This window comes from Pseudomyrmex gracilis, unplaced genomic scaffold (assembly GCF_002006095.1).
Source record: "Pseudomyrmex gracilis isolate BER0280 unplaced genomic scaffold, ASM200609v1 scaffold_90, whole genome shotgun sequence".
Lineage (NCBI taxonomy): Eukaryota > Metazoa > Arthropoda > Insecta > Hymenoptera > Formicidae > Pseudomyrmex > Pseudomyrmex gracilis.
In genome coordinates, this window is record NW_018020674.1 from 79025 (window position 1) to 101446 (window position 22422).

General features: G+C 41.6%; 2 protein-coding genes across 7 annotated transcripts; one reads left to right on the forward strand and one right to left on the reverse strand.

Moving 5' to 3' along the window:
• Window positions 1-242: 242 nt before the first annotated feature.
• On the forward strand, window positions 243-15091 carry LOC109855442 (protein FAM89B-like). 5 transcript variants are annotated; one of them, XR_002250288.1, is made up of 4 exons: window positions 243-326; window positions 541-660; window positions 1338-1507; window positions 10642-10725. XR_002250288.1 is itself a non-coding variant. In XM_020429702.1 (3 exons), exons 2-3 carry the CDS (start codon window positions 10661-10663, stop codon window positions 13421-13423), a joined length of 516 nt encoding a protein of 171 aa, XP_020285291.1. In that variant the 5' UTR covers window positions 1424-1507; window positions 10642-10660; the 3' UTR covers window positions 13424-15091. The 5 variants fall into 5 exon arrangements, 3 of the variants coding, with proteins under 3 accessions (XP_020285291.1, XP_020285290.1, XP_020285289.1); XR_002250289.1 differs by lacking the exon at window positions 10642-10725 and adding an exon at window positions 1630-1673; XM_020429702.1 differs by lacking the exons at window positions 243-326; window positions 541-660 and adding an exon at window positions 13139-15091 and having other exon boundaries at window positions 1424-1507; window positions 10642-10891.
• Window positions 14218-21364, reverse strand: LOC109855441 (E3 ubiquitin-protein ligase TRIM71-like). 2 transcript variants are annotated; one of them, XM_020429698.1, is made up of 6 exons: window positions 21226-21364; window positions 20572-20676; window positions 19154-20248; window positions 18745-19029; window positions 17089-17637; window positions 14218-16288 (listed from the first exon to the last, which is right to left on the reverse strand). In XM_020429698.1, the coding sequence occupies exons 2-6, from the start codon at window positions 20617-20619 to the stop codon at window positions 15638-15640; spliced, it is 2628 nt and encodes an 875-aa protein (XP_020285287.1). In that variant the 5' UTR covers window positions 20620-20676; window positions 21226-21364; the 3' UTR covers window positions 14218-15637. The 2 variants fall into 2 exon arrangements, with proteins under 2 accessions (XP_020285287.1, XP_020285288.1); XM_020429699.1 differs by having other exon boundaries at window positions 16067-16247.
• Window positions 21365-22422: the final 1058 nt, after the last annotated feature.

Genomic DNA, 22422 nt, shown 5'->3' on the forward strand with positions numbered 1-22422 from the left:
TTTTCTCTATCATTTCGCGTTTATTAACAGAGAGACAGCGAGGAGAGAAGTCGGAGCAATCGTCGCGATCTCTCGTATATCGTCAACGTATCATCAAAGGCCTGTTCTAACAACAAAGTCGCGCAAGCCGCTGTCGGACGTCGGGCGCAAGTACGTTGAGCTGATCACTCGACTTAATCGACGACAGCTCTCGACAACAACACGAGTCAGACCTAGTCAGACTCGATACGCTTGCGCCCCCCCCCCCCCCCAACACAGCGACTTATCGTAGAACAGACCCGAAGCAACGTCGTTCTCCAATCGCAGGATGAAAGTAACAATTAAAAGTAAGTAGTTCAGGAGATCTTTATTGTGTTTACAACGTTACTGTTTACTTACTTCAATCGCAATCGCGCAATGTGCCGAATATTTTGCGCAACAATGTCATATAAACATGGTTATGTTGGCGGCTACAGTGTGTGCGTATTCGCGTTGTCTCGTTGTCGGCCATGAAGTAATTCGCGTTGTGTGACTAACGCGCGTTTCTTCTTTTCCGTCCAGGTTGGACGGGAGTCGCCACCTGGCGGTGGATAGCCAATGATGATAATTGCGGCATATGCAGAATGCCGTTCGACGCTAGTTGCCCGGATTGCAAGGTTCCCGGAGACGACTGTCCGCTAGGTAATATGAATTTTTATTTATTTATTTATTGTTACACGCGGGGGATAGGATATCCACCACGTTACGAGATCAAATCAAATCAATCGAACTCGCAAGAGCAAGTGTTGCATTATCGTTTGCACTCGGTTCTATATATACAAATATTTGTTTAAATATTTTGCATCTTAAAAGCTGTTTCGGTCGAGGAAATTTTATAATTTGTGAAATATTCATTTCCGCGGTCTTGCGAAATTCGATGTTTTACTCATGAGTATTATATCGCGCAAATGTGGGGAAAAAAATCCACCGGACGCGAGAAGAAAAGATCGGAGAGAATCTCTCTCTCTCTCTTTGCGAGAGAAAATTTTTCGTAAAATGCCGCCACGGCGGAGACGCGCGTCGCGACGGCGCGCGATATCGATCGACGCGTGCCGGCTGCCGGCAGATAAACGTGGTTGGCAGGCGCTCCGTGACCGCCTCTTCTACCTCACCCTTGGTTCTGTGCGTCCCCTTTTTGTGTATCGATGTGCGTGTACCCCCGCGGCAAACGCACCGTTCATACATCCGTCCGTCTGTCCATCCATCGCTACCCTAAGCCAGGTGCGCGTCCCCATGCGTTCTCATCCGCCGGTTTTTTTCCCCGTCAACGCCAACGCGAACGAAATTAATTTAACGTGCCGACCGATGTCGTTTTTCAGTGTGGGGGCAGTGCTCACACTGTTTCCACATACACTGCATTATGAAGTGGCTGCACTCGCAGCAAACGAGTCACATCTGCCCGATGTGTCGCCAAGAGTGGAAATTCAAGGAATAACCACCGACGCTTTCCGCACGGGCCCGCAGGTGTCAGCACGCAGCGAGTGATCAGGTAATAATATTGTAATGCACCTATGTGTCTCTCTCTCTCTCTCTCTCTCTCCGTTCTTCGGATCAGCTTGCTCTGTTCCGCTTCGAAAAAAAAAAGATCTTCAATTGCACCGTTTATTTTAGGGATAACGTCACTCTTCGATTTTATGTAGAAAAAAAAAAAAAAACAACATCAACAAATTGCGCACAGTGCTATGCGAAACATGGGATTCACACGTTGTAAGCCCCCGGCCCCTCGATGCTAAACCGATTCTAAATCTGCTAATGAAAAGCCGCTAAGACGATTAAGCGACCGCAAATGACAACAAAGTGCTTCACGCAAAGCGTTATCGCGTACTCGCGACGTGTGTTCTTCAAATCAACTCTCGTCGACACACATTTTCGTCGTTTGGACGCGTTACCGTTTTCACCGTGCGACGTTTTGCACGAATTAATACTAAAAAACAAAAAAAAAACTCCCATGCGACACATTTCACATATTATCTATAAACGACGAGCCGCGTTATTCTAAATTTAGAACGTTATCCAGAACATAGAGTGTGTTCATCCGTTGATTAACTTCTGCCTGACACACGGCAACCCGATGTGCAGTCTCGCTTACTTCGGTGCCAGCTTCTTTATAAGTTATTATTATTGTTTTTTCTTTGCTTAATTTTTTTCTCGCGTAAAATTTATTTCTATGACATTTGTAACGCATGTATGATGTATTTATGCTGAATATACAAGACGTATGTAACTTAAAATCTCTTTCGCAAGTTATGTAATTGTAAAACAATATATATTTGTAAATGAATTATAGTTAGTAAGTGTAATTTCAACACATTTCGTTTTCTTCCGTGTGTGTGTGTGCTGTATCTCGAATTCTGGACAATAGAAATATACTCGCGCTTATCCGCGTGCTCCGATCGGTTTTCTCTCTCTCTTTCTCTCATTTGCGCTCTATAGGTGACGCATTGGCTCGCTGAATTATTAATAAGACGTTGTATTCAACGATACGCGCTGTCAGCGTCTCGCGTGTACGTTTCGCGTGTTCGAGAATGTAACGTAATAGTCGCGCGCAGCATAATCATTCCTCCGACAGCGAAGTCGGCGGGTCCCACCGCTCGTCGTTTCGGAGAGCGAACCTTTGTTTTTCTTTTGTTTTTTTTTTTTTTCGCTTTAATCGCGGGAAACGCGGCATAATGCGTGCGAGGAAGCACGCCGGCGTTTTTGTTTTTGTTTTTGTTTTTTTTTTTCAATGAAATGCGCAAAAACACTGAATTGTCACGAGCGAGCGAAGAAGATCAGACACAGACGTGTTGCGCCATTTTTAACGTGCCGATTTAATTTCCACTTCAATTTTGCGAGTCAATTTAACGTGTTTTACGCTGCGAGCGCGGAAACTGAATTATTCATTATTGCGAGAAAAATTGCTTAGGCATATCGACTGCGCTGTGTATGTGTGTATATGTGCGCACTCCTCCGTTCGATACGATTGGATGAGAAAACGAGTGGTCAGAGTGCGAAGTACGGAAACACGGCCATGTTCGCAAAACGAGATGCGTTTGTTTTGCATTTCGATATTGCGAGAGCGAGATAAAAAATTGTAAAAAATAAAAGAAAGAGAGAAAAATACAAACCGAGGCGATAAACAACAAATAAGTAAAACAAAAGACAATTTTGAATCATGCAAAAATCGATACGTAAATATATGTTTGCTCGAAATTGATCTTTATTTAAAAAATTGTAAATTTTATAAGAGAAAAATAAAATAAAAATTTAATTTATAGTTGAGATGCGCAAATTCAATGCATCTCTCTCTCTCTCTTGGATGATTTTTCGAATTGAAATCAATTCGATTTTTCACGTGTATCAATTTGCACGTTTTAAAATTACGATTCGCACCGTCCAGCATATTGATTCATATCGTAAATACTATCTGGTGTAAAAAACGTTTTTGTTATTTGCTACCTCGGCATCTGGTCTAGAAGTAACAGATGCCACAAATTATGGCTTTACATGTTTAAAATTCATAAAGATAATTTTTTTTTATTGCCTGCATTAATTGCCTGCGACACTGCGTGCAAACTAGTTTCTCTTTTGACATTGACATTCAGGATTTACGATCGCGCAAATTTTTTTTTTTTCAATAATAATAACCCGGTAATAAGTAATCGAATTTGTTCTTGTTTTTCGTATATACATATATAGGTAGCGTTTCACACAGGTTGAACACAGAAACGTCGACCGAGCGAGAAAACGTACTCGCGATACGATTTTGACCGGTCTAGGGGAACCGGCCGGACCCCGTCGTCGCCGCCGCCAAGCGAGGCGCCGATTTGCATTTTATCGGCGGGAGATCGGCCACAAAAGTGGAACGAGTCGTTTTTGTCCGACACGAAGAGCCAGGGCGAAACAGAGTGTGAATAAATTCCGGGCCCGCGTTTTACCGGGTGGCTTGGCCGGCGTGCCACTTTGTGCGGTTTAATTGCGCGCCGTGAAAATGGGCGGGGGGCGATAGCGCGGCCCGATAACGCGTATCATTGCGACGGTATCATCTCGCGCGCATTACATATATATATATATACCGGAGGCCTTAATCTGCACGATCTTTGCTCTCCGTTGTCGACGACGTGTGTTTACAGACGCGAGAAGTGCGCGGCACAGAGCTGCGATTATATAAACGTGAAAAAACAAAAAAAAACTCGAATCTTCCGAACGAATCGCGCGGCAGAATGTGAGCGTAGAAAATCGCACGTTGCCTTCGTCGTCGTTTGGTCAACTGATTGAATTTGAAAAAAAAAAAACTCATAAATTGTATGTTACACTAAAATGTATGTATGTAAAAAAAACGCGTTCTGTCATAAATCAAAGAAAACAACTTCAAACTGAAATTAGCTTTTCACACGAAACGCACTTTTTTTTTTTTTTTTGTAATGGAGTCTCTAATACATCGAATCACGTAATTAAATCGGGTGTGTAACGAGCGATAAACCGAGCGGCAATAAACGGAGTCGTTAAAAGCAACGTCGGCCTCTCTCTATCGGCGGATATTAATTTATCGCTGAAACGCGATAAGATTTTTTTATTTCGCACAAAATGAAAGCCAGAAAACAAAAGGAAACGAAAGAAGGAATCGGTTCTCGTTGAACGCGCAAAGATAACTCATTAAAATTATTTGAATTATCGCGAAGAATAATTTATCACATTCCTCGAATTCTTTTGTTTTTTTTTATTTCTGCGACGATCTCCGCGCGATCAAAGAGAGACGAGGAAATAAGAGTTAAGAAGAGTTAGAAAACGTGTCGCTACGGCCCTGGAACGAACGGACCTCCACGTCATTAGGGCAGCTCCGTCGGGAGACGGAGGGGACTTCTAATGGGTCCCTTCCCTTTCTTTGTCTCGCTCCGTTCGACTCTTCCTCCGGACAGTTCTTCTCCTTCTTTCACCTTTCTTCGTCCCGTCCTCCGCTCTCTTACACGGGTTACTCTCTCACGCGAAACCACGGCGATACCGGTCGCGATGTACACCTACACCCAACGATGGAGATAGAGAGACGGATCTCCCCGGAGAGAGAAGACGCCGGAGTCTCGCCTACTCCGACTTCTAGTTCTAATGCTAATTCGTCGTGCCGATCATGACACGCCGAAAGGAATTTTGCCGTCTATATTTCTCTTCTGCTGGATTTCTCCGCAATTTTTGTTTGCGAAAAAATATTTTATCTTCTACTTGTTGTTTTGATAAAAACACAAATTTATATACGACGATGTAATTCGCAATTTATGTACAGAGAACGCTCTTTGACCCCGGGGTGGGACTCTGGAAAGTTTGTTTAAATTAAAGTAAATCGCCGCCTATCGCGCTAGCGTCGATGCGATTAATCCGAGTTAACGCGCTTGTGAGCAATTAATTGCTACACCTGCACCTGAATGTGACGAAAAGAAAAGAAACGACGTTGTACGTGGTATTATCTTGAAGCGTAACGGTGTGTTGATCTCGTAATTCTACCGAGTCACGGCGAAATCGGCTTACATAAACTTAGGCAATCCCGAGCAAATGTACTTAATTAAGGAGTCTCGCCATCTACTAATAATATCTCTCTTATAGCACGTAATTTATTTTTAATTCTTATATTTCTACGCAAATTCTCTCTCTCTTTCTCTTTCTCTCTCTAGGCGTTACGTCTAACTAAATGTTAATATCATAAAACTTGTGTAGTCGTAAAATAATCCGCAAAACGATTTTATAAGCACGTCGACTATATCGAAACTACAGGAACTGAATGTTTTTCTGTTATTTTTAGTTTTACTTTACCGCGCGAGATGCGACATTAAATCGTTGGAGCGATCGCGTCGTGAAACCCGGATCGTCATCTATGGAAAAACACCATCTCCAAGAAGAGTTCGAATGGCTTAACGGCGCTAGAAAGTGTGACCGCGACTTTCCGTAAAGTTTAGAGCGGCAAACCGCTTTTTCCACGCAGATCTCCCGATTTTACGTAATGTTCCGAGAGCGTTGCGCGTTTTTCCTATACCGGAGCAAGAACTCACACACACACACACACACACACATACACACATCACAATCTTGTAAGATCGTTACGAAGCTGTGTGTTTGAATTCTCCACACCGCCATCAACCGCAGGTTCTCGTTACCTCTATCTTCGCTCCCTCCTGGCTGCCTTCCATACGTACACACACACACACACACACACACACATGAGACTTTTACTGAATCGTATATACGTCGCATATATTCACACACTCGTTTACTTACTCGCTTCACCCACTCGCTTCACTCGCACACATTCGCTCGCTCGCGCGCACACAAAAGCAAGCCGAGCCGAACACGTTCATGACGACTACCTGACGAGAACTCGAGCTCGGCCAGTCACGTGGCTACCGATCGCGAAGGATGTTTGTGGGATCGCGAAGTCAGTCTGCGACGGTCGGTCCGTTGGGAAAGAGAGAATAGAAGCGCGCGATCGTGCAAAACAGAAAAGGAAGAAAAGAACAGAGGAAAGGAGGAGATACTGGGGATCGGGAATATACCGCCTCTTGAGGTCTTAGGATCGTCGCTGCTCTAGCTCCACACCACCGTTCGGTGGTGCGCGTCGTTTCGGATCGCAGATATTGTTCGCGGCGAGCGGGAAAAAAAACTTCCTCGTCAAGGATTTTGGGAGTGCCGCGGATTGGAGAGAGAGAGAGCTCGCTGATGGTGGAAAAAAACATGCGTCGGGAGGAAACGACGCGGAGCTTGTGTCGATCTGTTTGCGCGTAAGAAAGCGCGCGTGATTGTGCGCGTTCGGTTCATCGAAACGTGGATGCGCACACAATTGAATTTCGATCGCTAGCTCTACGTGTCGCGTATCATCCTCATGAAAAAAAAATCAGTGATCATGTGACGCTCGTGTGAGAGCCAGATCGCCGGAAGGATCGACGGAAAGAGTCCGTTTCCGCGCGCTTCTCCAAAAAGAAAGCACGAGAGCGATCGAGATAGAAAGGCGAGTTATATCGAGGCCGTAACACGGACCATCTCTGGAGAGCATCCTGAATGAAACTCGACGAGGATAAGGAGACAAATCCGAACGCCGCAAATGTCTTTCGAAGTCCGAGGACGATATACAATCTGATTTATATATTATTGACGAATCAAACAAACCAAAAACTTGGATTCCCGGATATAGCATTTTAAATGCGGAATTGCGTTAGCGCGATTTCGCAAGGAAATCGTTTGCGGTGTCGCGCGCAATAGAAGAGAATTTGAGGAAATTCGAAGAAGACGCCGCCGCGTCTCTCTCTCGGCGAACGAACGTTTCGTCGCGATTCTCACGGAATTGTATGCAAAATCGCATCGGCGATATCGCGCGCGGCATCGGCGTTGATCGCGACCCGCTTACGAATAAAGAGGACGAAGCGGACCCGAGGGGAGAAACGAAAGAGAAGAGAAGCGAAAGAGAAGGAAACGTGCAACGAATCGAGGGTATACGCGCGGCGGCGGCGGCGGCGGCAGCAAGATTGCAGTGATTTCGCTGGCGCAACACACGCTCTCTGTGCAAAAGCATGTGGCGACATTGCACAACATCGCCGTCATCCCTGATTGGCATTTAACGTGTGCGCTCGTTCATGCGTTCCAAAGTGAAAATTGTCGCGCGCACAGAACAAACTGTGTGCGAGTAAGTTTTTTTTTTTTTTTTCTCATCTTTACAACAAGTAGTTATCGGTTTTTTTTTTTTTCGATCTGCGATCGACTGACGCGATTCCATTCGCGGAATCTTTGCAAATATTGAATCAGACTTTTTTATTTCTTATTATAGCGGAATTCAAAAGAGCGAACGAAATTTTGCAAATGACAACAGAACGTTGTCTCGAGACGCGCGACACCACAGATTTGTCGAGCACACGAAAACGCTTTTTGCTCATCGAGGTGTTTTTACGACATTTCTCGCGTTCCATCGGAGCTACCCGGTTGGAGCCGCGCGCGCATTATAACGACGGCGATAACGACGGCGATAAACGCGTCGCTTATCTTGGGAAAAAATCTGTCGGAAAACGCATTCTTCGTAAGTTACTCGTGAAGTGAAACGCTCAAGCACAACTCGGCGTAGCGGATAAGACACTCGTGTGTGCGTTTTTTCTCAAATTGGAATGAATTCGAGAGATCTTAAATTGTGATATTAAAAGCAATATAATACGGGATATTTGTTGTTGCAAAACAGACTTTTGCCAGACTTTCTTTCGAATTCATTTTTTTCAAAGCGACGTTCCGTGCTCCCAAGTGCTGCGTGCTATTTTTTCACACCGTGCATCTCGTTTTGACGTCGTATATATATACATAGAAATGATGCAACGTTAGTGGAATGCGATTCCAACGTTGATCAGCAGGACGTTGAAATTTTTCACCGACAAATTTTTATTCTGAATTTGGTGCCGATCTCTATGCCGAGACTTTTCGCAGTCTGTCGCGTGTACGTTGTGCGTGTACGTACTTTCATGCGCATTAGCGTGTCGTCGCAATAATGAGCAGTTGTGCGATTTAAAAAAAAAAAAAAAAAAAATTGTACGGAATGCAGTTGGCCAGTCAGAGGCCTCACCCGCCTCCGGTGCCACCTCGGCCAAGCCGGCAGGTGGTTGCCGAGGCTCTTAAGAGGTCGCCAAGGCCGCCCTGTCCTACCAGACAAGCGCCGCCACCGCCGAACACGAAACCCTGGAGATCTGATCAAAATCAAGCACGACAAAAACAACAAACGCAACAACAGCAGAAACAACAACAAGTACAGCAGCAACTGGTGGGCCCAACAAGCGGACGAACGATTGTGTACGAATCGAAAGAATGTGGGAAGGACGGCAAGGAAGAGAACGCGCCCGATGACAACAGGAGTCAACAAGATCGCAAGCAAGACGCGACAGTCGAGAAAAGTGGAGTCGAGGAAAATCGTTCGGAGAACGAGGGCAAGATTCCCGCTCTTCATCACGAGATCTGCGCGGAGAAGCTATATCCAACGGGAAACGTGCCGGCGAACATTGTGCGAAAGCACAATAACAATTTAACCGAGGACAGACGGCCTCAGCGCAGGCTGGATATTCGAAAGAACACCTGCGGTGTTCAGACCGTTTTGCCAGATCCTCGAGGACGATGCAAGGATTCTTCCGGCAAAGATCAAGAAAAGACCGGTACCACTGTTTCGGAGAAGGTCGAGGTAACGACGGCAACGACAAAACCACAGGTGGCCGCCAGAACTGTCAACGTGTCCTTCGAGGACGAGCGTCGCGAATCGTTGTCCAGTCCGGATTCTGTTTCTGGCGGGCGCGTAACGGTGAGTCACGTGGAAAAATGCAAATGCGGTCAAGAGAGAGACGCGAACGGACCGACGCCTGCGTGCAGAGTGTGTCTCGGCGAGCAGCAGCAGGAAGCAGCGTCCTTGGCGAGTGCAGCAAAGGCTGCTGCTGGAAACTTAGACGCGGTCGTATCCTCGATCAAGGGATCCGTTCCGTGCGCGGACCGTGTCGCCGCCACAGTGCTCGTCGTTGACGAAGCAGAGCGTAAAATCACGCCCAGTGATCACGAGGACGGCAACAACAACGACAACGACAGCGACAGCAACATTCATCAGCAGGACTGGCTGGAGGAAGGAGTCCGTTACTCTTCCACGCAGATCACTCTGCACGGGGACGACATTGTCGGCGGCGGCGACGCCGACAAAGATCGCGTCAATGGTTATTACGATCATCACGAGGAGGAGAGGATCACCGATCTCGATTTCATTAGGTAGATCGTAACTCGTGATAGCGCAGAAAATTGCAATTGTGTTCGTTATTGATGGATTTTTTTTTTAATTCGCTGTCGTGATATAAACAAAGTTGAAAATGCGAATTAAAAACTTAATTATATTTGTTAGATTATGACAATTGATTTTTGTCTGATATGAAATGTTGCGCGAATCCATTGGGAAAAATGATCTGTGATGGGACAACATCGAATAACTCTCACCGACGTGCAATAATAATTAACGACATGTTAATTATCGAAGAGTCGTGTGATATAGCAGAGCCAACGACGCTAAAGCGTCGTCGTCGTCGTGCGCGCGTTGATCTGGATTTCAGCGATTCGGTGCATTTAGGAATGCCGCACACCGCTTTCTCGCGTTGCACGATAAAGCACCGCGTCAACCGGCCGTAAAGCAACTGCTTATTAGCGTTTGAAAAAGCGCACGCTCGCTCACGCCATCGGGCGTTTTATTTTTCATCCTTGACCAGTCCTCAAATCGTTTTTAATTTTCTCGGTTGTAAAAATTTATTAACACACATACCCGCCGGATTTTGCGCACTTGACTTTCACGTATCGGAAATACAATATATAGTGGAAAATTGTTAAAAACATACGTGTATTTGTTGATAAGTAATAACTTATTGACAAGTTTCTCTTATCGATTTGTTGATAAGTTTCACCGAACATTTTTTTTATATCGCATCGTTCCTTTTGTCTTATTCGTCACGAGAAATAAAATAGCGTTCGTTTTTTTTTTTTTTTTGTTTTTTTTGTACGATGTAAGATGCAAAATTATGCGAATAATTTTGCATCCGACATCGATAAATAAAACTCGCACAAAGTTGTCATTAAAAACTCATTTTCTCCTTCGCGATTTGTGTTTTTCAGTATACAAGAACGAATCGCAATGTCTTCCCTGCAAGGACTACCTCCGTTACCGAGAAGTCTGAGCGGCTTCAATCTCAGCGGCGGACGCGGCGAGAACGGCGAGCCACCTCCGCCGCCCACGAGGTCGTCCAGTAAATCCCAAAGAGGCGGTAAAACGTCGTCGTTGCAGTCGTCCTCGTCGAGACCGTCGCCACCTGCCAGACAACTCACCACTCTGGACACTCAGCTGGCTGTGCTGAGAAGAGAAATGGTACTTGTTCGCGAATACATTTGCACACTTTTCCGCGCGCGAATAAACGCGATATCGCATTTTGTCCACAAGCTTTAAAATGTAGCAAACATCTAGCATTGACAATTTGCTAGCGTTGCAAATTGCCGAAGCTTGTTTAAAGCAATGTTTGAAATTGCGCATCTTTTAACGGCAGCCATTAACTCCAATAGAAACCATTAGTCATCCGTTGCGGGCGCGAAACGCGTTTACGAGTCCGCATTGGGAAAATTTCGCGCGAAATATGCGTGCAAATTGCTTGTTACGATTTAAAAACGACCGTCGAGAGACACTTCCGCTCCCCGATCAATCGTGTCACGGATGCGATGCGTGTTAGTCGTGTAATTCTCAATTTCTTCACGTTACAAGCTCTCTGTTTATTATTCATGTGATATTTAATAACAAGTTGTTTTTACAAATTTCATATATTTACAATTTATTATACAACATATATTTTTTAAACTAATTGAACACATATTTTTCTTCGTGCTGTTTTCTTTTTCGGATTGATTTACAATTTTTTGTTTCAAGTATATTTGCTTTCATTTCTTTTTATTATTGTTATTTTTTTTTTTAATTTCAATGTTTTCCGTGAGTTATTTTTTTGTAACCATCGTCGCGTCGTGTGTGACACAAGTTCTCGCTCTGTGCCGCTTACCCTCGATAGTTCATCAAGTTGTCAGTCCGATCACGTTTCGCCCCGCACCGTCGTCGTTTTCCCTCACTCGCGCGTTGTTGTCCCTCCTCCGGCCAGGCTTCTATCTTTTTCTTTCAATTCTTCCGCGTCTGTTTGGGCGACCCGACCGATCCGTTACTTCGAGGCCGCGATCGCGCGCGCGTGTGGGATAAAATAATTGAGCGCGATGAACATATATATTTTATGCGTGGGAAGCATATAAGCGACGAGGGAAATCGGATCATCATATCGGGGCGTGATGGAGAAAGATAGCCGATAGCGTGTGTAATGTGTTCGTTTTTGTTTTTTTTTTTTTGTTATGCGGACGTTCTTACTTTTTGATAATATAATTTATTTTTTTTTTCTGCTGCGAGTTTCCATTTGCTTAACATTTGCGCATCACGTATAATTCCTCTGTCTGAGTGTTGTTGCGAGAACGCGATTAAGATCCTATCTGGGGAAACACAATGTTGTTTCGAATATCAAAGCGAATTCTTGATATTGTCTGCAGAACTTTCACAGAGACGTTTCAATCTTTGACATCTTTCTTCCTACGTGCGTGCAACAAGAGATCCTTCTCGCGTATCCTACTAACCCAACGATCGTACTAAAATTATTGCCGCACGAAAGCGACCATATTTGCTCGGCGATCTTTCCGAAATTAGCTGTAACGGGACCTCGTGTAGGATCTGTTCGAGGGAAGAGGAGCGAGAGAGAGAGAGAGGAGCGTGTATCCGTCTTGTATCTTCGTTCGCGGCAGCATCTCTCTCGACGTTCTCTCGCGTAGATACTCGAGTTAGGTTAATAATTTAATAGTCAATCCAGACACGCAAAGACTGACACAGCCGCTCCCACGCTGCGTTCCCTCAGGCATCCACTCTCCTATGCACGAATCCCCCTTTTTCCTCTTCGCTCGTTCTCTTTCACCTTCGTTCTCTCATCCAATTCTTCTCCGCTTTGTTTCTTCCTCGTCGAACTTTCCGCCGTCGACCTTTCTCGTGGTCTCTTCTCCATTCTTCGTTTTGCGTCTTTCCTACGCGGCAGTTTCCCCGCCCTCCGGTTCTCGTGATCAGCCGGCCGCGCCGAGTCGCTTGGAAATGCGTCATTTTAGTCCGTAAATCACGAGGTGAACATTTACCTTGGCGACCGTATGGTAAAAGTGAACGTATCTCGCAAAACAGACGTTACTGCGATTTAATTCTCACAACGAAAATTTTTAAAGAGCGAGCGATGTGTGAGAAAAGATCACGAATGTGAAGTTGAAGAGGAGAGACGATATTTTATAAGAAACTATAGATATTAAATAGAATCAACTATTTTATTTTTGTGACAGCTCGTGACGTTAACTTTAATTGAAGCAGCTCCATTTTTTCCGTGTGTATACAACATTATATACGTATAGTTTATATAAACTATTTCCGGTAGAAAAATCGTAAAAAATAGATTTTACAAACGTTATTTTTGTATGTTTATTTAAATACACACACGCACGCACGCACAGAGTATAACGATTATGATCTCTAATTTACATAATTATTTTCTCGTTTGCACAGTTCGGCCTGCGGCAACTTGACCTCTCGTTGCTGTCCCAATTATGGTCCCTGAACGAGTCGATTCAAGAGTTCCGGCAACTGCTGCAGGAGCAAGAGGACCGCGCGCCTTCGCCGTCGCCCAGCAGCGAGGAGGGCGACGACACGTCGTACGGAACACATCCGCCGCCGCCTCCCAGGCGACCGGCACCCACGTTGCATCATCATCGACCGCCACGACCTCCCCGGCCGCCTAGGCCGTCCGCTAGCGACGAGTCGCCGTCAAGCGAGGAGTACGGAGCCGTTTGACATATCGCTACTGAGAAGAGGAAGTACTCGAGAAGGTCTCGCTCGTCCCATCGCGCCTAGAGCGACCTAGTATCGACGCGAACGTACCTTCCAGTACGAGAATAACTTCTCTCGAGAGATTTCGGCGTAATAAAATTAACAACATCGCGACGCAATCGCGGATATCTCTTTCTCGATATCCTGTTGGTGATTCAAGATTCGTTTACGGGAAACGAATTGTCCGATTGTGAGAACTGAACTATTCCCTAAATTTTGTTTAAAGTACCTGCGATATTTCTCAGAAGGTTGTTCGAGAAATTGCGATTTATGAGACTCTTCACGATTTCGACTGACGATATTCGTTATATTGGCATTAAATCGCGAGCGAACGCGTGCTTACCAATTGCACGTTATTATATTACTACTGTCTGGAGAAGCCACTCGTGAATTGTCACTTGAAATTACAAACTTTGACGTGTGACAGAAGATTACCGAAGAGTTTGCAACGACCGTTGCGCGGAAGTTGTGTAATCCCGCATGTAGGGTAACAATTGCTTTACAGACAGAAAACTATTGCTTTGCTAATCTACCAACGAAGACCAGTTCCAACGTATGTTTCAAGACAGAAGTGAAAACTACCAAGAAGCAAGAGAGGGCTGAACGCGCGTTCACTTGGACGCGATGCTTTACTCTCTCAATTTGTGATAGCGCTCGAAGGGGCCTTTGATTAATCGCAATTGCACCCGTTTATGAACGTGAATTTCTGAGACTTCGGAGAGCAATCATAACAGATCCGAGCCTGCTATGTAGTACGATTTTTTTTTTTTTTGGTATCGTAAGGATGAACTGAGAGATTCTTTGGTGTCGAAAAAAAAAAACTGACCAATAAATCCGAAGATGTTCGGTGTTTCTTTTTTCATTTTTTTTTTTTTTTTTTTTTATACCGTTGCGTCTGTCACTTGCAAAATTGTGACACCGGTTTACTTGTGCTTCTACCGCAAAACAGAAGAAAAGACTTGACGATCCTTGAAAACTCTAACGAAAAACGCGTAATTTTCTTATCCCATATACGACATGTAGACATGTTTCCGGATGTTTTTTGTTTAAATTAATTTATTCGCGGCATCGCCTTCGCGCGTACGGTATGTAAAACTAAGATTCGGAATCTTTTTTTTTTTACGGCGTTCATTAGTTTAGACTACGAACTGTATATAAAAATATATAAAATATCATGCAAGGAAGGAAGCAAGATAAATGAGACTTAATTTAAACACACGCTTAATTTAAAATCGTTCATCCATATTCTGTTACGTTATGCATTTGCGCAATGTGTATAACTGGAAGGAGTGTCTTTACAGGATACTTAAAAATAATATTTGAGATACGTTTGTGTACGTTGTGTGAGACAAGATACCAAGAACTACGGGGAAAATGTTAAATGAAAACTGCATCAAATTGTTCTAATGTCTTTATTGCATCCGACAAGAAACATTTTATTCAAAACTTGATAAAATGAACAGAAAAATCATTTTTATTGTGTTATAAAAATAAAATAAAACAAAGTTAATTAAAAAGTAAGCATGTGCATGCAATAATAATTGTTACCTCGTCATTAGTTTCCTTCATCAATATATTACGGCGATAAAATTGTTACAAAACCGACTAAATATAATTTATATAATAGATCAGGCTCAGTGATATCTTTCGAGAAGAAAAATTCAATAAAGGAAGATCATTAAAAAAGTCGACGCAAAAATTGTAAGATGCGCAAATAAATTTTGTTTCCTCTCTTAGTGACCTTCTTTTATTCAAAAAAATATTAACTGTAATATAATATAAATTCTCAAATTTATCTTGCATACATATATAGTGCGTGTAGTACGTGTACACGATTAATTACTCTGTTAGTTTTTTTTTTTTTTTCTGCTTTATATATAGTTTGATCTTTCTATTTAAATAATGATAGAAAAAAACGAAAAACTGACACTATCGCCATGTGCATTATCCATCCGGTCACGAGGTACGCGACATTTGTTTTTTCTTCTTTTTTGGTACATGATAAAATCGTAAATATATAACATGTAAATATCACTGTAAGAAAATAAAAAACGAAAGGATTTATTAAAAATTTTTATTCCGTTATTTTCATCGTCGGATGAAAATAAACTCGTCGCATATAAATATATTATTTATCTAGAATAGAAATTTGTGCAATATCTCGGAAGACCGAGTTCGTCAATCGAATCCGATAACGTTGTTTCTTCGCTCCGGATTTATGTGATTTGACAATCTGACTAGACGCACGTAATTTTGATTGTAATCGGTGAATAGTATTCTACCGTCTGTGTACAACGCCATACCGAGCGGTCGGTCCATCTCTTGAAGACCCGGTTTATATTCGAATAACAAGGTTCCGATCGAATTAAAAACTTTAATCGCATTGTGACGGGAGTCGGCAACGATAATATGCCCGTTGTCCGACATCATGACTCCCTGAGGTCGTAAAAGAGGAGATTCGTGCGACTCCTCGCCATTTCTATCCACAATTATGTTTCTCGATTCGCAGTCGAGTACTCTTGATTCAGTCATCAAATAATTTACTATCACGATAGTATGGTGGCTAAAATCGGTAACTATCATGTTTCCTTCCCTGTTGAAGCAAATGTCCCGGGGCGAGTCCAATTTGGCCAGATCGTACGGTTTGCCGCCAAACATGCGCAAGAAAGTTCCCCTTTCGCTGAACAGTTGTATACGGCGATTTCTAGTGTCGGTAACTGCAATCTCGCAAGCGGAATTTGTCGCTATTCCCCAGGGATAATTGAATTCTCCTGGCTGATCGCCACATCTGCCGAAAGCGTCAATAAATTTACCTTGCATCGTTAAAATCTGCAACACAACAGTTCTGTTTTGTATCATAATACTTTACCTAGGATTTTTAAAAAATTCTAGAAACATATACATGTACACACACACACACACAGGAGGGGCTTCGCCCCTCCTCCATGCTCTCCCCGTTAAGAAAAAATGAAGAATTTAATTAACGACTTCCGATTACATTTGCTTCATGTCAAAATTACCAAAAAAAGTTTCATTAATAAAGCATCGTTGTCCAAACCTGTATGTTTTAGACATAATTTATTATTGTGGAATATTGGATTCAGAAAAATTATTTCAATATAAACACAAGGTAATATACACGCAAAAGGGGGAGCAGGGGGAAGAGGCGAAGCCCCCCCTGCCTAAACACAACACAAAAAAATGTACATGGAATCGAAAAATAAGAGTTTATTTATAAAACTTTTTTTGTTATTATTAACTTTTTAATAAACAACGAGCGACGGCTAAAACCTTTTTATTTATTACTCAGGAAGATGTTCTTGACAAAATATGTCATTTGGGTGACCTTTTGTACATATTTTACCAAAACAAGTATTCAATTGTGAAACTTCTTTTGTTCATAATTCGAAAACTAAAACCCACCGGGGGCAACATGTATAGGGAAAAGTTGTTCAGAATAACGCTCTTAACAATATATTTCAAGCTTATTGAAATCGGTGAGGAAGTCACGGATATATATATATATATATATATATCCGGAACATATCTAATCTCTTCGCAGAATTCTCAGTTAAAAAAACCGAATTAAAAATCAAAACACACTTACAAGCAGCGGCGTCAATACATACTTGAACGCGATGATTATCCTTGTCAGCTACGATAATACGTCTTTTCGCATCAACTGTGATACCCGCGGGACGATTAAATTCACACTCACCGCTGCCGTATTGTCCAAATTGATTTATTAAAGTCCCATCGCTCTGATAAATCTGTATGCGATTGTTAGATCTGTCGCTTACTATTATATTTCCGTCTGTGTCGACAGCGACTCCCCAAGGACGAGACAAATTTTTATCGGAGTTTTCACCGTGATAGCCGATAATCGTAACTTCTGTACTGTAGACATAGAGATTGGTTTCTCTATTAGCCAAATTTATGTTAAAATCATAATTAAGTATCGGACGTCCGAATGCTATTGGTCCGTGTTGGAGGTTCATCTCGTCAAATTTGGAAAAAGACTCGGTTTTGCGATCTCCAATGACGCCTGGACTTCTCGCAGACACGCTTCCGACGTTGGCAATTACAGGAATCACGTTGTTTTCCGTTCCTTTAAACGAAATCCAATTTTCTTGATCGGATCTGGATGATGTTCTTCGATTCTGACATATCTGCCATATCTATCAGCACACCAGGAAACACAAATATATGACATGCGAATAATTTATATAACAATAAGAAACATTCGGTAATATTTGGCACGTGTTGTGTGTTTTAGCACTAAAATTATATTTAATAATTATTCTATTTAATTACTTACAAATTATTAAACCACTTGACGGTTTTGTATTTTTATTGAAATTTAACACTAATAATTGAAATGAAACAAACCTTACAACCGATGCGACAATAATCACATGATAGTGACTCTATAGTATACAAACGTTGGAAAAGATGCTTGATCTGCGAGGATGTTGAACCGCGGCCGTTAATGCACAAAACAGTATTAGATTTTTTTTTTTTTCTGGTTTAAACAAATTATATTGAGTGCTTTTTTTATATTTCGCAATATTATTTTTCTCAAAAAACTCTTCGACATTACTAAACGAGAAAAATTTTATTTTTAGCACGTGTTGATCCATGTGTATCGTTAAAGCATGATGCAAAAAAAAAGAGATGTCCGTTCAACTTCTGTATTACAAATGCGGGGATTCTGTGCCTTGCTAAGCAGGAAAATTTTGTATCATTGAGAGGGCATGCGCTCAGAACTACTATCCCCTTCTACGAAAGATATATATTACATAAAAGAAATTAACCAATCCTAGCTTTCTACCTCCATCTGTATTTGTCGTTTTGGAAGATTCTGATTTGTTGATTTTTTTCAAATCGTGTGCCTTAACGCAAACAAAGGTGAAACGACGGGGCCGAGCTTCACGTTTGAATTTCCCAATGTGGAAGCTCATTCCTTTTGTTCCGTTTTGCTTCGGTTTACGGTTTATATGTATTGCAAAAAGTTTTTCGACTTTTAGCACAAATTCTTTTAGCACAATCTTCTAACACAAATTAAAACGTTATTTTGCATAATAACTACAGACACTGTTAGGTGGCGCGTGAGCATAACGTGTTTTTTTCGAACCGTAGCTTATTGGTTTAGACAGTTTCGTCCCGAATTTTTGTTCAACGAATTTTCGACTCACAAAACGTGTCAAAAACATTTCTAACAATGAAAAATTTAATCACATTTCTTATTCAAACATAAAATGTTTATTTAAGAAAGAAAAATTCACCTCAGCCATGACGCGATCTTTCATCTTCATGATCTCGCTTGGATGCGATCGCATTTCATAGAGCACGTATTTGAGCGCGTGAACGGCTTCCGCTAATCGTGCTTGGTCATCCCTTAAATTCGCGTATTTCTCGTGAAGAGCATCGTACTTCCACTGCCTCACTTCCGTAATTTGTCGAAACAGTTCCTTCTCCCTTTCTTCCACGGCAGCCAACATTACGTGTGAAGAAAATTGCACGCTAGCTATCGCTTCCGTAGCTCTTTTATTCAGTGTTGACATATCCAACTACAAAAAAAAAAAAAATAAATAAATGTTCTTATTGATTTTCGAAAATGTTTCGCGATTAAAACTCGCGAGCAAAAAAAAAGAAGAATTGAGAATTTTGAATAATATATAGGATGATATTCACCATTACGTCTTCCATATCGTCTGTCAGAATGTCGATTCCGTTGTAGGCTTCGTCCAAGATTTCTTCCGCCTGCAATTCAATAGTCCTCAAATATTTTGAGAAATTGGTCGTCACGTGACCGCGACAGCAAGAAGAGACGCACTCAGTACAGATTCGTTTGTAGCACGTCTGACAGTAAAGTAGCTGAGAACAGGAATGTTTCTCATAGGGTTGCTGTTCGACGTTCGTGTCGTCTGGTTCTTTGGGCGATTTCAATTTCTCTTCGTCTAGTTTCTCGTCGTTGATTATTGACGATATTTCGATTAAATCCTTAGATGTGCAAGCTTGTTGTTGATCGTGCGCAGACGCGTAACTTTGTTCCGAATTAGCTTCCGCAATTGTACAATCGTTCTTCGTAATGTCTTCTTTAAAACTATCGTACGTAATATCGTAGTCGAAAATCGATTGCTCTTCGGCAGAATTCTCCTCTTTCCTCATCTCACCTTCTTTCGCTTCGTCCAACATCTTCGTCGTTAGCGACAAATTCGACATATCTCTTTGAACATTCCAAATTCCGGTCCCGGTTTCACGTTCCGGCGATTGTTCCGAAGAATTGTTGGTCTTACGTGTCGAAGAAGCGATTTTTGCGAAAGTCACGGGAAAATCTTGTATCTGATTGTCCTGCTTGAATTCCGAAAGAAGCCGATCGGAATATTCGTTCAACGTATCTTTGAACGTAAAAAAGTAACCGAAATCATCCGAAGTCTCCGACTGAAAGTCACGAAATCGTTGGCTGGCTGCGTTTTCATCCGAACAGTCCGTTTGATTGTATTCCGCCGATCCCGGCCGGCTGTTCGCCGAAGAACACGGCCGACTGCCGTCCGAAGAAATTTGCGAAGTCGATTCCGTGCTGTTCTGACGACGCAAGCTCTGAGGACGAATTTTAGAAAATGGAACCGTCGAATCGAGAACTGAAGAGTTAACCAAACACTTTGGATGTTGCAGAAATTCATCCAGAGGAGAAGACGCTTCCGCGAAATTATTCGGACTGGAATCCGAATATGATCTCTTCTGCACGACGTCCACATTTTGAATGGAATCGTCTCGCAATCCGGCCTTAGAAAAATTTACACACACGAGATATATTTAGATAGATCAATTAGTTTTTACAATATATTGTGCATAAAACATATTGTTACAATTATGTGTTTAAGATATTATAAAAGATATTATATATTTAAAAATATTTATATTGAATGCACATTATACGATTGCGTTCCGATATTATTTACTGCTCCTGCGAAAATCTACAGCGCATGTGTGACGTAAAATACAGATTTTTATTACTGACAGTATATATATATATATATATGTATATCGGAACGCAGCTTATATATGCGATAAAACTACACGAGACAAAAGAAAATAGATGTACATACCTGTACAGTATCACGAAACAAATCGCTGTAAGATCTTGACTGACTCATTATGGCAGGTGAAGATCGTTGCTCCGAGCGTGTCACAAATTATTATTTTTTTTTTACCTATTTTTATGAAAAATTTTGCTTGCCTTTATATATATTCGAAATATACAAAAGAAAATAACAGAAATGAACTGTGAACTTTCAAAATCAAATTTCACGCTTATTTGTATATATAAGAATCACGATACACACGTGACCTCTGCAAAATGTACACGTATCTATCTGCACACAACAATGAAAACTTGAAATCTCTGAACTTGTAACGGTTTTAATATCAAAGAAGGTTATAAGCTGCTGCTTTTATCTCATCAATCTTCTTAATCGCTCGCTGTCGCTTCAAATGATCTTTTTACACCATTTCGAAACCGACAATATTTTACTACGTCGTACAAGTTGCGATCATCTTTTTTAATATAGAACACAAAATATCGTTCGAAGATTCGGTTCTATCGTTCGTAATAACTGGCATCGCGATATGTTCCGACAGATTAACGATCAAAATCTTTCAGCTTTATCGAAGAACAATGACACATCCCGAAGTCCCGTAAAGAAAATATGCGAAAAAAACTGGTCTCCGACTTAATGACGGATTTAATTTCTTAGTTTTACCGTTTTTTTTTTCGGCTGGCTTCTATCTTGATTTTATCTCGTTGCTTCTCCTTGAAACGCAGCGCGAATTTGTGACAAATGTTTGTCGAATCTCCAGTCAGTTCTTGTTGTTCGAATCGAACTAACCGATTTGTCGTGTTGTGTCTATAATAGTATGACTCGAAACACGCGCGTCGAGGTCGCGCGAGACAAAACGCGTACGACGAAAAGCGTGAGACGAAAGTGCGCGCGCGGGAAGAGAATGTTTCTTCTTTTTTTTTTTTTTTTTTTTCAGACAGTCGCAAGTGTGTAAAGAGTTTAGAGATGATTTTTATTGTATATATATATATATATATACATACATATGTATATAATAAGTTTCTTCGATAAAGCAAGTTTTCTTTGACAAGATAAGAACAATTAACGAGATTAGATAAATAAATAAGCGCCAAATTCTATCTTTGAGAAAATTAAATTTTTGAAAAACTTGTCCGTAACTCGATAGTCTTGGATCAAGATCTGCGTGTTCAATTTCAAAAAGGCGTGGGAATTCGCTTTGCAAATCAATTCGATTTGTGTGACGAGGAAAGATTAAAAAAACTTTTGTATGTACACCATATACTTTGTATTGTTCAGATACATATATATTCTAGATATATTTTTTCTCGTAGAGATCAATCTGCACAATTTGGCACTGCACATTTCCATCAAAGAGCTTTTCGATGAACTTTCATGTAAAAGAGTCGCCGCGGACAAACGCTGCGGCTCATTTATCTTTTCCCTGATTTCGATACAACTATTCTGATCGCTCTTTGCAGCACTCATTGTTGCATTGTACGCACGCACACACCCACACACCCACACACACACATGCACATGCACAAGAATTATATACAAACGCATATATAAGGAAAAAGCGGAAGTCAATTCAGTTGTTGAAATCTTTGAATTACTTTGCGCGGCCTAACTTTACAATTGCTTGAATTAAAAATAAAATGAAGATTTAAGAAAAAAAAAAGATTTTATTTTACAGGTTCTAAAAAAGCTAATGACACGCTGTAAACTATTGTATGAGCAACTTCGTGTGTGTGATATGCAAAATGAACGTGAAGAATATTCTTTTAGTGTCTTTTCGGACAAATATACGTATATTACTTTTTTTGATTTTTACTTGGCACTTATTTATACAACTTCGTTTTTTTTTTTTTTTTTTTTTTT